The sequence below is a fragment of the Schistocerca gregaria genome, chromosome 8 (genome assembly GCF_023897955.1).
Source record: "Schistocerca gregaria isolate iqSchGreg1 chromosome 8, iqSchGreg1.2, whole genome shotgun sequence".
NCBI lineage: Eukaryota > Metazoa > Arthropoda > Insecta > Orthoptera > Acrididae > Schistocerca > Schistocerca gregaria.
The window spans coordinates 474,956,486-474,973,798 of NC_064927.1; the positions used below are offsets into that span (position 1 = coordinate 474,956,486).

Here is a 17,313-nt window from a genome sequence, read left to right on the forward strand (position 1 = left end):
ACAAGATAAACAGAAATAAAGTACAGTAGATGTGAGTTTACATATCTCTTGTTGATATTTGTTGTACAAACTGCCTGTATAAAAGAGCAAAATATGACATGTTGTAAGAACATGTCCCCCTGTTGTCAAACTGACAGACAAATAAATCAGTCTTTTGTAAGTTGACCAGTATATACAGTTAAAAATACTCGTGAGGAACTGACCTTTTGATGCCTACACATCTCAGTATCATACTGGTGGGAAAAAGGTGGCAGACAGCTTCAACATATTTAGAACAATGCCAAAGACCATACTGAAGGGCACACAGGCATCATAAACAAATATTCTCTTGCGAGCAGCTAAAAGTTTTAGGAAAATGAGGGATACAACACTTTATCTGTGGTAAAAAGCATTGGTCCATACATTTGAAAGAGAGTTAAAACATTACTTAGTCATGCAGAGACATATAATACTATGGTGTGCCTACAAAGCCTTTGCTATTACATAGTTATTTGAATGGTATATAAATTGACATGTAGTATATTACAGAGAGATTGAGATACAGTCAGGAGGTACGGTGCTGTAAGGGGTCACATGGAGCATTCATCTACCATTTCCCATAATTTGGAAGACTAAACTGAAGTTATCCAGAAATCTTATAAGTATCTGTGTGTTCATTTAACATATTTTTCTGGACAAGTCTCAAGATGATCATGTACTTCCATTTCCTCTCCACAATATTCATGGTTCTGCCCTTCTTTACTATGCACAAGATGTGGGAGGACACCTCTATACTGGCTGCTTTACGTTTACTCTCATAAGATGAATGCTGAATATGGAGGTACTACTAATGTTTTTCCGTGCGCCAATGTGTAACGTTTTTCGAGTCTTATATTTAAGATATATCTTGTCTGTCTAATATATTCATTGAAGCATGTACCACAATGGATGTTGTTGACTCTTGATTTATTGTTAGAATAACAAAATTGAAATTCCTGGGTTGAGCAATACTCAAAATTAGGGAGAGGCAGCCACTCACCTATAGTGGATTGATGTGTGGAGTGCAGAAACATTTAACAGAAAACAGTATTCACACTAGCTTTGAGCAATAGCTCTTTTTTCTATCAAAAGTACACACATTTACTTACAAACACCCAAACACACACTCCTGTGACCACACCAAGTGTAATTATTGATATTAGATTATTGAAAGCAGTTGACTGAGCTGACAAGGAGGGTTAGTGGGAAACAGGCAGATGACTCTGCAGCTGCACAACAAAATAAAAAGTGCACAGAGAGTACAAAAAGAGAGAATGGGTCGTGGAAACTGGGGGGGGGGGGGGGGGGGGGACACTGGAGAGAAAGGTGAAGATGAAGAGGGAGAAAGGGAAGGGAGAGGAGGGGGGCTTGGAGAATACATGTTTCTGCACTTGACATACTAATCCAGTATAGGTCTATTGATTTATTGAAAGGTTCTTTCATTTAATCGAATTGGCTTTTGTAGAGGGTTATTGGTTAGGAATTTAATTCTTGATTTTGCATTCTTGAATGTTTCGCAAATTTATCTGATTTTCACACAATGGTATAATGTGGGACATGTTAAGACTCTCGTTTTATTATCAAGTTGTTATTAATATGAACAGGAAAATCTTCTACAGCCAAGATCGAATGGTTTTTTTATTTTATTTCACAAATACCGGTTTCAGCATAATATAGCTGTCATCATCAGATCTTTAGAAAATTCTTATTGTTGACCACTATGATACCACTTTCCACTTGCAGGAAACATCATGTTGGCTTGTCAAACACACAAAAAGAATACATGAAATGTGCATTGCACCAACTGTGTTGTCAAAAGTCCAGGTAAACACATACACAGTGAAGTACTAGCCCAAGCATATCCCAGGAAATAAATGTGATCATATTTTCAATTTGCATCAGTATTCAGCCCTTCACTACACATACTCCTAACCTTATCAGTGAGAGGGAGGTAAAAAAAACACACACACATACATGCTCTTTTGTATGTACCTGGATGGCAAGACTTGTTGTTAACGTGTTTCATAAAATAGTTTTGATAAAATCAGTGTGAAATGAATCTTCTTATTCAAAAGTCTCACACTGAAATATATCGGACCATTGTCAGTCTGTTGCTTCTGATTTATGCAGGAAAATTTCAGATTAATTAGAAACGGTTACTTTACTGTAGGGGCTACTTTACTGTACCATATCCTGACTCCTACAGTTGTCAGGAAAGAGCTGGGCAGGATGTGGTGTTTAGGTTCTAGTTATGCTAAAGATCACCAAGAAAACATCATTAACAATAAAATGCCACACACAACTAGGCCAGTTAAGTAGCCTATTCAGGTGCAGAAGGCAGGTGTGCTCTCATCCCACAGTATCACCAACACAACGAAAAATTGTGTGGTGGCTGCTACGTCACAAGTGGCTGTCAGCTGCAGAATCTCCAGCTCTGTATCGATCCCGAAGGGCTCTCATGGTTGTTGAAGATATGCTCTCGGGCGTCTCGCCCCTGGTCCACCTGGAGTACTCACTGGTATGCAAGGGTGACTGTCACTACCCATTCAGGTAACAGGAGCCAGCAGCATTGGTGTCTGCCACAAGAATGGGAGGAGCAGGAGTGGTGCCCACTCACTTGAAGCAGGTGATGGTCAGTGTCCAGGCTTTGTAGGTAAAGCCTCCAGCATATCTGCAGGATGATAGCAGCCTCTGCACCTGGTCAGTGTGGCCTGGGAAGTTGGCAGTGCAGCTGGCAGTAGTGGTGTCCTTCCAGCCAGACCTGTGGTTCCATAGGCAATCAAAGACAGCTAGGTGTGCCGAAGGTTGACCTCCATAGCCTCCCCTTTCATTGGATAGCTGCAGCTGGCACAAGGGCCGAGACTACTCACTGGGCAGTCGGCACTCATCAGTCAGGTATTTATCAAGAATGATGGTGTCATTATGTTAGTGCGTCCCACGCGCACTGCAATGGAGGGAATGGCTACATAATGTGTCTGTCTTACTTCACTGTCAGTCCTCCTAGTGACTTCAGACTTTCAGAACTTCACCTTTCAAAGGCTCTTTTTTGCTAGCTCAGCACCTGTATATTTTAAGTTGCATTGTACCTAGCCATCCTTAAGAAACTCTGTCTTTTCATTAGTATGTTTGTATCTCTCAGCTTCCATGATATCATTATGTTTCGCTAGCAGATATTGGCTCTTGGTTGTTCCCGTGTTTGCTACAAGGCACTCAGCATTTCCACAGCTGGCAGTCTACTGGTTATTAACACCGGCAGTTCGGCTTCTGGGAGCTGCCGAGGTAGAATTTGGATGAATTTTTAGTGTCCACCAGGGATACTACCCTGGGAGCAACATTACTGTGGAACAGATACCTGTTGGAGACTTCTGATACAGTCTGAGAAGGAACTGAAATATTTTTTAGTGTTTGTTGTACCAGTGATGAAGTATAGGCACACCATTACAGAAATAATCAAATGTAGTGAGGAGATTTCGTCTTGACAAACAGGTTTTATGTAAGTATTGTTTTGGCAAATTAATTATGAAGTAGAAAAGTAGACTTAGCAGCACTGTTAGGAAGGAAAATAAAAAGTCCATAAAGAATGTTGCAAGATGAGAGATGACAAGACTTGATGTTGCTGAGCAGTTGCTATGATGACAAACAAAGTGCAGGAGAGAGCTCTGGCGATGTGGCAGAAATTAAGTTCGGTGGGTGGTATTGTGATGCATCTGTGTTGTTTTTCTTGTTTTGTGATCCAAACCAGTAGTTGGTTTATGGCAAAATTACCCAAGGATTTTTCTGAAAACGTTTTATACCATTCGTGTTCTTACAGTTTTGAAGAAAATATCAATTTGCTGGTTTGGTGAGCTTGAAGTGTCGTCACACATTATTGGGGTGTGCTTTTGCACTGTCTGGGTGAGATGTCACCCAAACACCTGGCAACAATTGTTCACAGGTTTAAGTAGTAATCAAAGCAAATCCAGTCTTCATTGCATCAGAACTTAGTGGAAAGCCCTCACAAAATATTAAAAACTGTAACAGTAGTGATAGGAGATTCTACACACCATTCGTCATGTAGGTGGCCTCTTTGTAAGAAAGAATTATGGCTGTCATGAGTCTGTTGGTTACATAATGAGTATTACTGCATTGACACTGTACTCAAGAGATTATTAACAAAGTGAGAATTTATGTTGTCACTTTATTTGATGCAAGCTCATGGAACCACCCGGACTGTGCAAACATTTTAATTCTTAATGTGTTATTGCCTGTGTTGATGTAGTCTTTAAGGCAAGTAGTGGCTCGTATCCTGATTCAGATAAACACCTGTAATGTTACATGGACCACATAGATACACGTGTGTAATGTAGTGTAAACAATGTTTAGATACACGTGTGTAAATAGTGTGAACCATGTTTAGATAACACACATGTAATATAATCTGTGACTAGTTAGTGGTCCTACAGCAATTTTTTGTTCGTTATATTAATTTGTACATATTTAAAGCAAAGGCTTTCATTGTATCTTTAGCAGTTTACATAGCTTTGCATGATACATATTAATTACTCTAGTGTTGCACACTAGTAAATGCAACATTTTCTCTTTCATGTTTTTGTGATGCTAGTTGTAACAGCAGTTTCTTTTCTGTCTGCCTACAGTGCTTAGCTCTTACTAATTTGTCAACTGTTGAAAGCAATTGGTGTCTGATGAAAATAGTTATAATTTGCTTTCTACATCTATATGACTACTCTGCAATTTACACTTAAGTGCCTGGCAGAGTTGCTTTTGGTCACAGGCTACTGACTGCTAATACATAAAATTGCAGCTAAAGACTATGTTAACCATATAACTATTCAAATTTTAAACTCTTTCTTCGGATTATCCCCCTGGTTTTGGGGAAGCATGGGATAATATTTACTCACACTGTTTGAACTATGAAAGTGCAAATATCTTGACTTCCGTTACCAGTTGCTTCCAGCAGTCCTGTTGTTTGCCGATTTGATTGTGGAATGTTGATGTTGTAATGTGTTGTTTAGGCAAGCGAGCAAGCACCACTTATTCTCAAGATCTGCAGCGGAAAGTGGCTTCGATGATGGAAAGTACGTACCAGGGCCAATTCAGAATTATTCCTTCATACACCATTGCCTTCCTGCAGTGAATAAATCACATTTCATGTTAATATACGTCTAAACTTTGCTAACTTTCTCCATAAATAATTAATTTAAACACACATTTGCACAGCACAATAATTGTTCTGATAGTACCACTTGATGTGCAATTGCTTTTAACATTCTGCAAATTTAGTGCCACAATTCAATTATGCATGAAGCTTGTTTGTAACCTGCATGTTTTGGGTTATGGTAATGTATGATTGATATTACCTTTTAGGTTTCAAACTTCATCTTGTTGTTGGGAATGCTACAATTCTGCTTCAAAATGCTCTGTTTAGTGCACAAAAGCAACCTTTTATATAGGGATGTAATTTTTAACCATTGAATATGAGAAAGTGATGTTTCTGGCAAAGGTTTCACCTCTTGTCTGTTTTTTACAGCTGTTATGGAAGGCAAGATCCATGTAGTTGAGGGTGAAAGTAAGAGTGTTAACTTTGTGATAATGACCACTGTGGATATATAAATTTATTAGTTTTAGTTATAAGATTGATATTTTGAGTGTTCTGTTTGTGGAACTAATCTTCAAACGACCTGCTTTCATACAGAGGAGACCGACATGGACCGTGTTTTCAAGCTGCCCTCAACTACATTCATTGGTGGTAAAGAGAAAGCTCTTTCTTTACGAGAGATCCTGAGAAGACTTGAAAATGCCTACTGTCGTCACATTGGTGTAGAATTCATGTTCATAAATTCCCTGGAACAGTGCAACTGGATACGCCAAAAACTGGAAAGCCCTGGTGTGATGGAAATAACGAATGATGAAAAGAGGCTTATTCTTGCAAGACTCACTCGAGCAACTGGGTTAGTGGATAACTCTTTCTATAATTATTGATAAAATAAAGTTTTCTATGTGGGACTGCCATTCACATATTAAAAATTAAATGCTGAGCAATCAAAAGGCCACTCAAAACTAAAGAAAGGGAATACCATCAAACAGTAAACACAGAGGAAGAGCACAAAAGATAGAACAGCAGGAAAGAGACTAGAGTTGGTGTGTGTTAGTGCATATGAGGTGATAGTTAAATTTTAATTACACTCTACATGATGTGGAAGAAGTCTTGTTCTTCTCTTACTTGCATCCTCATACTCATTCCTCCCCCTATTTCTCTCTACTCCTATTGAGAAATGCTGCCAGGGAAAGACTATGTTAACATGTCTTATATCATTTAACTCTTTCATTGCCCTTAGTATGTTCTTGTTTCATCCATATTTTCTTCTCTGATTCTGCTAATGCAGTAAATTGTTTACTGTAAACACGACTGAGGGATAGGCTCTTGCTTACTACTTGCTACTACAACTATATGTCTTTAGTTTTTTTTTTTTTAATCCAAGTGCCAATTGTTTTCCTGTAACCACAAATTCATTGGTGTCAATGAAGAGGTAGTGTTTTGAGATGTGTGAACAATAGCATACAATGGAGGTTTGTGAACTAACATCACAGATCATGCTGACTGCTCTTGTTGTGAATGCGTAGAGCTGACAAAATGTGACCTAGTTGTTCGTAATTACAGAAGAGTTTTAAAAAAATCATTCAAGTTTCAGTTTGTGACAGTGGGGATTATTCCTTCAATGAAGATAAGTCACCTTCTGCTACAAAGAAAAATGTCAGTCAGTCAGTCAGTCAGTTCTAATAATCTACAAAGTTCAACTCCATTTATTGTTTGATCATAGTTTGATATAATATTTCATTTTTCTGAGAGTCCATTGTCAGTAACTGTATGCACTTTATTTTGTGGTAGTTGAGCAACAGTAGTTATCTGTAAGCCATAAGCTGATATTAGCTACACTCCAGGAGGACACTTAGCACGATTGTTGATGTTTGATTCAACAAAAGTCGCAATATGGTGTTCTCTCCCACTCTAAGGGACGCTCTGTGCTGCTTGTATTTGGTGAGTAGAGATTACCGTGGGATGCATACTTTATACTTCCTCTAGTGCATATCGTTAAAGTCAGTTTATTTCTTCCTTTCATAGTTTTTAGTGTGCCCTTTGCCTTTCCCACTACTAGTTTGCAGTGTAACCTTTGACTTTTCCACAACCTGAGTTATACTGCTGCCATATTTCATGTTGTGAGAATAGGTGCAGCTTCATAATCAGTGTCACTACTTTCAGTAATTGCTGATAAGACTGAAAAACTTCAGGTGGTCTCAAACTACTTACTCACACTTTCTCATGTTTGGAGATGTCAGTTGTTCATTACACTTTTCATCGCCTGATCCTGCTGGAGCAAACTTCCGTATGTAGGCATCATCTAGAGGAGTCCCCCTCTCCCCTCAGTCTAGAGAAAGCCTGTGATGCCACTGGGGGCATAATATTCTTAGTTCCATAATGGGGCTTTGGGGGAAATATTGAATTGCAGTAAGGTTTCAGCAGGAAAATTTTTTCTTATTGCTGATGAAATCATAGTATGCACTGTTAGGAAGACTGTATTTGTGAACAAGGTGAATGATACCCTGAGATTTCTGTCCAGTCTGGGTAGCACAATGCTGAAGAAACTGAACACGCTTTAAAAGAGACAGCATTTCAACCAACATGTAACCACTTCGATACAGCTTTTATCAGGGTTTCGTGCAATCACTTAAAGTAAATACCAGGATCGCATCAGCAAGTTTTGAAAACAGGCTCTCCTAATGCACTGAACTTTCATAAGTGCCTTAGTCATAGGTCTAAGAAAACAGGTAGAGCACATCTCAACCAATTTTATGGAGCCTTTTGTATTGTCCTAATTTGGTTAAGTTTTCCAGTTGTGTTGATCAGTGAGACAGAAGTCTAAATGCCTTTGATACTGTACACCATGGTGTGATTAGGCTGGCTGAAGGCAATTGAAGAACCAGCTCCCCACCAACATCTATGCTGTGGCTGGTGAACCCACGATTTAATTTATAAGTTGTGTGTTCACAATATCTTGTACGAGAACCACAGTAACTTACTAATTTCCTCTAATGTTCCTAAGCAGTTGGACAAACTTAGCTTGTTTCTTTAGACCGTGTCCATCCCAAGAGAATACAAAATTCACGATGTTGAGGTATATGTAATCTTGAGGACAGTGGAGTAGGTGAGATGTGTGTTGTTCATAACTTCTATGTCAGCTTTCATTCACTCGGTACACTAAAACAATAGTATGAGAAGGATAGTTTGTTACTCTACGTAAAGATGACACATTCAGGTGTAGAAAGGCACAACGAAAAGACTGTTAACAGAGTGCATTTTGGCTGGGGATATCGGTCATGTGTGCGTGAGTGTGCTCGCTTTTGTGCGTGCATTGCCCTTCTGAAGAACACTTTGGTTGAAACCTCGATGTTTAACATTTTTTTTTTCCTCTCCGTTGGCTGTCTGCTATTCAACATACAATAAGTAACAATTCATTCTTTTTCATAGTACTATGAAAGGTATAGATTGCTACTTGGCCTAGAGCAGAGATGTTGAGTTTTAGACAGGCACAACAAAAAGACTAACATATTAGGTTTTGGCAGCCAGAGACAATGGTAATGTATTCTGTGAGCTGCGTTGGGGCATTTGTGTGTGTGTGTGTGTGTGTGTGTGTGTGTGTGTGTGTGTGTGTGTTGTCTGTTTTGGAGGAAGGTCTTTTGGTTGAAAGTTAATGTGCTAAGTAGTCTTTTTATTGTGCCTGTCTAGGCCTCAACCTCTCCGCAATATGATGAGTACCAGTCTATCCTTTTCATAATATTGTCATTATTTCGTCCTGGATTTGCCATTCTTTGATATTATTCTTTTCATAATATTGTTCATTTTCCAACGGGGAGTTTTCCACTGTTTAGAACACCAAAAGCCATACAGTACATCAATTCAGAAGGCAAAATTGCTTTGTTTGTCCAGAACACCTTCTTTCATGTACATCTGAAAAGGTGATATTCTAATGGAAGCTAGGGCATGTCGAGAATCAGGAAAATGATCTTGGTTGCGATAGCCGAGGCCTGTTCCTGCAGTGGCAAATCGTAAAAGCCCTCTATATGCTGTAAGCTACCCATGGAGAAGGCGGCTCATGCATCGTTGGGAGTTGGAATGGCTGGAACTGAGAGACAAGTAGTTGCAGTCAGTCTGCTGTACTCTGTTAACTTGGCATTGGATTTAGGATAGCTCTTCTACAGGTAGGAGGACCCATCATTGTACAGGACAATGACAAATGTATATCTTGAAGCCCAAGTTTTGGTCAGTGAACACAGTTTGCGTAAGGGTGGACAACCCATAACTTTGTTTGAAATATGTTTTGTGTGAAACCACTCTGTGGCAAACAAAAAATAAATAAAAAAATTGAAAATCTCCCAAGTGAGTTCCTCTCATCATGGAGCCTGGGTGACATTTCTTTCCCCTCTAACATTCTATAACCTCTCCCTCTTTCTTCCTCTTTCCTCCCAGAGGAATAAATTAATAGTTCCAAAAGCTAGAATAGTTTTTTGGACCTTTGCATGTCTCTGCTGGCACTATTTAGAATTTCGCTTCCCTATGGTACTTTTTAAAGTTTACAGTTTTTGGTTGTATATTTTTCTGCACATGCATAAGGTGGTTGCATTTCTTAACAAAATGATGCACGCACGATGCACAAACCATTTGAAAATAACCACAGGGCAGAAACTTGTCTCGATGAGATAATGGGTCAACTTCAGAGGATAATGGGTCAACTTCAGAATAAATCATTCTAGATGAAAGAAAAATGGTGTATCCTTTGTATCGTTTTGTACAGGCAACTAAAATTTGTGTAAAAATTGTTGCTGTTTAAAAGGTTGGCAAGAAAATGATAATTTAGCCTGTACCAGCTATATCTTTAAATGTAATTTGTAAACAATATTTCTGTTTCTAAGAGAATAGTTACAGATGAAATTAATTGACATTTCATATTTTTCCTCAGATTTGAAGCATTTCTGGCAAGAAAATGGTCAAGTGAAAAAAGGTTTGGTTTGGAGGGTTGTGAAATCCTGATACCAGCCATGAAGCAGATTATTGATAGCTCAACAGAGTTTGGAGTGGAATCTATTGTGATGGGTATGCCACACAGAGGTCGTTTGAATGTTTTGGCCAATGTTTGTCGGAAGCCTCTGGAACAGATTTTTACCCAATTTGCTGCCCTGGAAGCTGCAGATGATGTAAATAACTATTCTTTAAAATTTTTAAAACAACAAAATAGTCTCGAATTAGAATAAATTGGCTATAATGTTGGTTTAGCCTTCTTTTTATCTGTTGATGGTAGTGCAGTAGCTAGTTGAGTCTTTATATGGATTACCAACTTAAATTGAATCCTCCCTTTATTTTTATATTTTTGTTTTGTATTGGGATTTGTGCTTTACATCTGATTATGTGTTAACATAAGTTTACTGGGATTTGTGTTAAGGATGTTAACATAGACAGTAGTTCATTTAATTTACGTCATTTCTCGAACGCCTGGAATCCGTACCCAGTCTTTTTCCCCCGGAAACCATCCTTGTAACCATTGATGCCACTTCTCTATAGACAAATATGCCCCACGTCCAGGGCCTCACTGCAATGGAGCACTTCCTTTCACGCCGATCATCTGCCACCCTATCTTAAACCTCTTTCCTAGTCACCTTAGCCAGCTTCATCCTGACCCACAACTTCTTCACTTTTGAAGGCCAGACATACCAACAATTAAAGGGAACAGCCATGGGTACCAGAATGGCCCCCTCATATGGCAACCTATTTATGGGTCGCTTAGAGGAAGCCTTGTTGGTTACCCGAGCCTGCCAACCCAAAGTTTGGTACAGATTTATTGATGACATCTTCATGATCTGGACTCACAGTGAAGAAGAACTCCAGAATTTCCTCTCCAACCTCAACTCCTTTGGTTCCATCAGATTCACCTGGTCCTACTCCAAATCCCATGCCACTTTCCTTGACGTTGACCTCCATCTGTCCTATGGCCAGCTTCACACATCCGTCCACATCAAACCCACCAACAGGCAACAGTACCTCCATTATGACAGCTGCCACCCATTCCATATCAAACGGTCCCTTCCCTACAGCCTAGGCCTTTGTGGCAAATGAATCTGCTCCAGTCCTGAATCCCTGGACCATTACACCAACTACCTGAAAACAGCTTTAGCATCCCGCAACTACCCTACCGACCTGGTACAGAAGCAGATAACCAGAGCTACTTCCTCATCCCCTCAAACCCAGAACCTCTCACAGAACCACCCCAAAAGTGCCCCACTTGAGACAGGATACTTCCCGGGACTGGATCAGACTCTGAATGTGGCTCTCCAGCAAGGGATACGACTTCCTAAAATCCTGCCCTGAAATGAGATCCATCCTTTATGAAATCTTCCCCACTCCACCAAGAGTGTCTTTCCGCCGTCCACCTAACCTTCGTAACCTCTTGGTTCATCCCTATGAAATCCCCAAACCACCTTCCCTACCCTCTGGCTCCTACCCTTGCAACCGCCCCCGGTGTAAAACCTGTCCTATGCACCCTCCCACCACCACCTACTCCAGTCCTGTAACCCGGAAGGTGTACATGATCAAAGGGAGAGCCACGTGTGAAAGCACCCACGTAATTTACCAACTGACCTGCCTACACTGTGACGCTTTCTGTGTGGGAATGACCAGCAACAAACTGTCCATTCGCATGAATGGACACAGGCAGACAGTGTTTGTTGGTAATGAGGATCACCCTGTGGCTAAACATGCCTTGGTGCACGGCCAGCACATCTTGGCACAGTGTTACACCGTCCGAGTTATCTGGATACTTCCTACCAACACCAACCTATCCGAACTCCGGAGATGGGAACTTGCCCTTCAGTATATCCTCTCTTCTCGATATCCGCCAGGCCTCAATCTCCGCTAATTTCAAGTTGCCGCCACTCATACCTCACCTGTCTTTCAACATCATCTTTGCCTCCACACTTCCGCCTCGACTTACATCTCTGCCCTTACTCTTTGCCTTTAAATATGTCTGCTTGTGTGTGTGTGTGTGTGTGTGTGTGTGTGTGTGTGTGTGTGTGTGTGCGCGCGCACGCGAGTATATACCTATCCTTTTTTCCCCCTAAGGTAAGTCTTTCCGCTCCCGGGATTGGAATGACTCCTTACCCTCTCCCTTAAAACCCACATCCTTTCATCTTTCCTTTTCCTTCTCTCTTTCCTGACGAAGCAGCCGCCGGTTGCGAAAGCTCGAAATTCTGTGTGTGTGTTTGTGTGTTTTATTCATTGTGCCTATCTACCGGCACTTTCCCGCTTGGTAAGTCTTGAAATCTTTGCCTTTATATGCTTCCTCATTTTTTGCCATTTTTATTTTTATTTTACTTCATTTGCCGCAAACTGTCATTCTGTTTGTCAAGCATTTATTCAGTTACATGATTTGCCCTCTAGAACTTTAATTAAATGATAGAAAATGTGGGATAATATGGTAACAATATGAATTAGAGTATATTGCTACCTAAATATAGAGGTACTGAGTGGCTGACAGGCACATTTAAAAGTAGCCTAAGCTATTGGGGTGTGTGTGTGTGTGTGTGTGTGTGTGTGTGTTAAATCAGAGTGACTTTGATACCTTATTCTACTTGTAAATATGCCTGCCTGCTGTTCAGTGCCTTTCTATGAGGTGAGTAGCAACCTACCCTAATTCATATTGTTACAATCTTAATTAAGCATCTTAAATTCCTTTTATCTGTTTATTTTCATATTCTACTCATTATCTTTGAGAGTGGTTTTCCGTATGATGTGTTGGTAATCCAGTTTGACTATTTCTATTTTCAGGGGTCAGGTGATGTCAAATACCATTTGGGTACTTACATTGAACGTTTAAACCGTGTGACTAACAAAAACATTCGACTAGCTGTGGTAGCCAACCCTTCGCATCTAGAGGCTGTAGACCCTGTTGTTCAGGGGAAGACACGTGCTGAACAATTCTACCGTGGTGATGGAGAAGGAAAGAAGGTAAGGCCACAACATCCTACTTAACTTATAAATACACTAATAGGAAAACCATAGATAGTTACTCACTGCATGGAGGAGACATTGAATTGCAGACACTCAGTGAAAAGACAGCTAAACATTTAAGCTTTCAGACAAAATAGTTCTTCAGAAACAGAACACACACACACACACACACACACACACACACACACACACACACACACACACATTGGCTTCTGTGTCTTGCTGCTGTGGCCAGAGTGCAGACTGCAACTGCATCTGATGTGAAGAGCAATCTAGGGTTTAGTGGGGTGTAAAGGAAGCATTTGGGGGAGGGGGGATAGCTGGTTAGGGATGGAAGATGATGTGCTGTCTGTGAGAGCATGCAGGGACATCGGGGGGGGGGGGGGGGGGGGGGGTAAAGGATACAGCTGCTAGATGCAGAGTCGGTAGGCTGTATTTGGTGGGGCTGGGGGGGGGGGGGGGATGTAGAGAAGGAGAAGAGACTGAAAGTTTTGGTGAAATAGAAGCCATGTATAGTGCTGGAAGGGTAGCAGGGAAGGACTACTGAAGGCCAAGGTCAGGCAGGTTGCGGGAATGAAGGAGCTCCCAGCTGCGCAGTTCAGGAAAGCTGTGTTGTTAGAAAGGATCCAGATGGTGCAGGCTGTGAAGCAGTCATTGAGGTGAAGCACATGGTGTTGGCCTGTATGTTCAGCAAGTAGTTGGTCCAGCTGTCTCTTGGCACGTTTGGTGGCGACCTCTTGTTAGTTATCATGCCCATGTAGAAGGCAGTGCAATTGTTGCAGCTGTGTCTGTAGATGACATGGCGGCTATCGAAGATAGCCCCTACTTTGATGGGACAGGAGATTTCTGTGGCAGGACTGCAGTATGTGGCAGCAGAAGGATGTATGGGACAGGTCTTGCACCTAGGTCTATTGCAGGGATATGAAGCTTGAGGCAAGGGGTTGGAAGCATGAATGGAGTACGGGTGGACAAGGATATTACGCAGATTCCATGAGCAGTGGAACACCACTGTGGGAGGGGTGGGAAGGATAATGAGTAAGCTATTCCTTCTTTCAGAGCACGATAAGAGGAGGTTGAAATACTTCTGGGGAATGTGATTTGGTTGCTCCATTCCTGAGTGGCACTGAGTCATGAGAAAGTGCTCATTTCTGGGCAGAGAGTTGATATATGGCAGGTGCAGTTGGAGACAGTGGCCGCCTGTGTGTGTGTGTGTGTGTGTGTGTGTGTGTGTGTGTGTGTGTGTGTGTGTTCTATTTCCAAAGATTGGCTTTTTTGCCCAAAAGCTTAAATGTTTAGCAGTCTTTTCATTGTACCATTTTGTAACTTGGTGCATCCTCTATGTTGTGTGAAGCAGTCTGGCGTTCCCATAATACTCTTGTTACTTTATGTACTAATTTTTGATTGTTTGGTGAAATATTTTGAACGTTGTTTCATGGCTGTTCTGTTTGAATATAAAAATACTCGAACATCAAATTTGTCATTTGCTACAAAAAATTCTATATTTTACTTAAAAAAGTAAGTAAGTAAATATGCCTTACATTCCTCTACCAGGTTATGTCCATGCTGCTACATGGTGATGCTGCATTCTGTGGTCAAGGCATAGTGTATGAGACCTTTCACTTGTCAGATCTGCCTGATTACACTACACATGGAACCATTCATATTGTAGTCAACAATCAGATTGGTTTCACCACCGACCCAAGGCATTCACGGTCCTCCCCATATTGTACTGGTATGTATTCTGTTACTTTTTTGTGTGTATCTGTTAGTGGTGTGTGTAATACGTACTATGTCTAACTATTAAATTATGTTGTAGATGTTGCCAGGGTGGTAAATGCACCCATCTTCCATGTCAACTCAGATGACCCTGAGGCTGTAATGCATGTGTGTAAAATTGCTGCAGAATGGAGAGCAACATTCCACAAAGATGTTGTAATTGATATTGTAAGTAGAATAAATCTGCTGTTGTGTTTTACGGAAACTGTACAAAACATTAAATTGATTTGTGTGTGGTTTACTATTCAGGTCTAGATAAAACAATAGTTATTACTTATTTATTTTTTTCATAAGGTCAGTGTGTGTATAACTGTCCACCTCCTCCCCCCCCCCCTCCCCTCCAATCACTCCGACCCTGTTCATTGACATAATAGCCAAATGTGCAAGCTGGATCACTATACCAACTCTGAGTTACTATCAGTTGTAATGCTTTATTATGTAAAGCATGAAAATGTTCATATTTGTTCTCTTGTATGTTTCACAACATTATTTAATTGAAACATTTAATATGACACTACAGTTCTGTTCAGCACACATTCATTGGTTTCTGTATCACTTGCAATCCTTTTATGCTGTGACTGATACCGTTACAAAAAGACTTAACATTATAAGATGCAGCACAGGAGTCTAATCACTTACGGTCATTTCATTATATGTAGGTAGGCTCCTTTTAAGTTATTGAGTTTTTATTAATTTCCTGCTTTTGTCGTAGTGTTTATTAGATGTATGTGTTTTTTCTTTGCTATCATAGGTCTGCTACCGACGCAATGGCCACAATGAAATTGATGAGCCCATGTTCACCCAACCATTAATGTATCGCAAGATCCGTAAAACACCGCCAGCATTGGACAAATATGCAGATAAACTAATAAATGAAGGTGTTGTTACAGCAGAAGAGGTTAAGGTGAGTGTTGTCTATAATGTATAGTAGATATATACGATACTACCAGACAAGTTTAACTATAACAGCAACAAACAAAAGTTAAAACAATATCTCAACATAGAGTTTCAAGAAAAATGGAACAATGAAATATTTATCCAAAGTCGTCAAAATTACAGAAGAATGAATAAAGTGGTTGGGACCAGAGGTGTTAGAAAGTTAATTATAGCTGCACACAGATGGAGGAGGGGACCAGGCAGACTGCCTCTTTCTGATACTCGGTTCATCATAAGAATAAACCTGATGTAAACATTGCACTTTGTATTCTTCCACGTTTGCTGGAACCTCATTGGATTGTGTTTTACGTGGAGCGGAGGCCAAGCTGTCTAAGAGTACAGTGAAGTGTGATAATGAGGATAAGTTTTATGCTGTGCATTATGCAGACATAGATTCAGCAATAATATGGGGCAACAGCTTTACCGGCGCATTTGACTTTGACAGCACTGGCCAGACAAGTGATCCAACTAACCTGCAGTGATGCGAACAGTTGCAGTAAAGATGTAAAAAGTGATGAGCAGAGAACAATATAGCTTTGAATGTCATTCAATTTTGAAACAGAAGGAAATAATGTGTGGTAAAACTCAGGTGATACGCTTCGTAAGTAATTGGATGGAAAACAACACGCTCTTGATTATAGCTAACACAGTACTGTAATTAAAAACAAGAGTTATAAGAATGCTGGCTTTAACAGTGGTCATTTTTCTGCGTGACCTATGTGCGGCGCAAAAATGCACTGATGGGATTTTACCACATTGTTAAATATTGAACCACTGAAGGTGTTAGACATCTGGTAATCTCAGAACTTCTTCCATATCGGACTTAGAGGATTACATTTCAGTACAGCTTCATTGACAATGAGGCGACGAGCAACATAACCCCAAGCCACCAATAAGTCCACATGTCCTCCTCTTCTATGACAGGCTGTTCTGCATTTCGCCATTGTTCGGCAGTGATATATTACAAAGCTTTGTGCATTAGTTCCACAATGTTTGGCACCTTAAATATCCTGTTATTTCTCGTGACAAATTCCTTACCTTTGCTCTAGGTCAGTTTTATTGGATTCAAATTGCAGTGTTGATGTGGCACAAGTAAAAATGCAGCAAGGGTAGTGTGTGCTCGATGCCTTGAAAATTGTTGTTTTCTGTGTTTCTACGATGCTTATCACTCTGGTTCGTGAGAGACCACATCCGTTCTACAAAACATTGGGCGTATTCAAACAAATACTATTTGATTTTTCATTTTTCTCCAAACATTTTAATTCTGTAATGATTTCTTAACTCCAACAATCTTTCATAAAAGATCAATAATTAAGAATGTGTGTTTTCAGTGAAAACCAGAATTTTGCGTGTGACATGTTATTAGAAACTAAAAGACATGCATTTTTCTTACTTACCGTCCGCAGCTCGTGGTCTTGTGGTAGCGTTCTTGCTTCGCGCACGCTGGGTCATGGGTTCGATTCCCAGTGGGGTCAGGGATTTTCTTTGCCTCGAAATGGCTGGGTGTTGTGTGTCTTTCATCATCATTG

The 17,313-nt window shown here is 40.3% G+C and overlaps 1 protein-coding gene across 6 annotated transcripts in view; it reads left to right on the forward strand.

The window, feature by feature from the left end:
- Window positions 1-17,313, forward strand: part of LOC126284405 (2-oxoglutarate dehydrogenase complex component E1-like) — a 115,943-nt gene that overhangs the window by 37,635 nt on the left and 60,995 nt on the right. For 4 of the 6 annotated variants that reach the window (XM_049983317.1, XM_049983316.1, XM_049983314.1 and 1 more), the window contains exons 5-10: window positions 5,711-5,966; window positions 10,032-10,266; window positions 12,890-13,069; window positions 14,624-14,804; window positions 14,889-15,016; window positions 15,600-15,752. In XM_049983317.1, coding sequence (XP_049839274.1) covers window positions 5,711-5,966; window positions 10,032-10,266; window positions 12,890-13,069; window positions 14,624-14,804; window positions 14,889-15,016; window positions 15,600-15,752 — 1,133 coding nt within the window. Of the gene's footprint in view, window positions 1-5,030; window positions 5,094-5,710; window positions 5,967-10,031; window positions 10,267-12,889; window positions 13,070-14,623; window positions 14,805-14,888; window positions 15,017-15,599; window positions 15,753-17,313 lie in introns of all 6 variants that reach the window. The other 2 variants (XM_049983315.1, XM_049983311.1) reach the window with 1 other exon arrangement.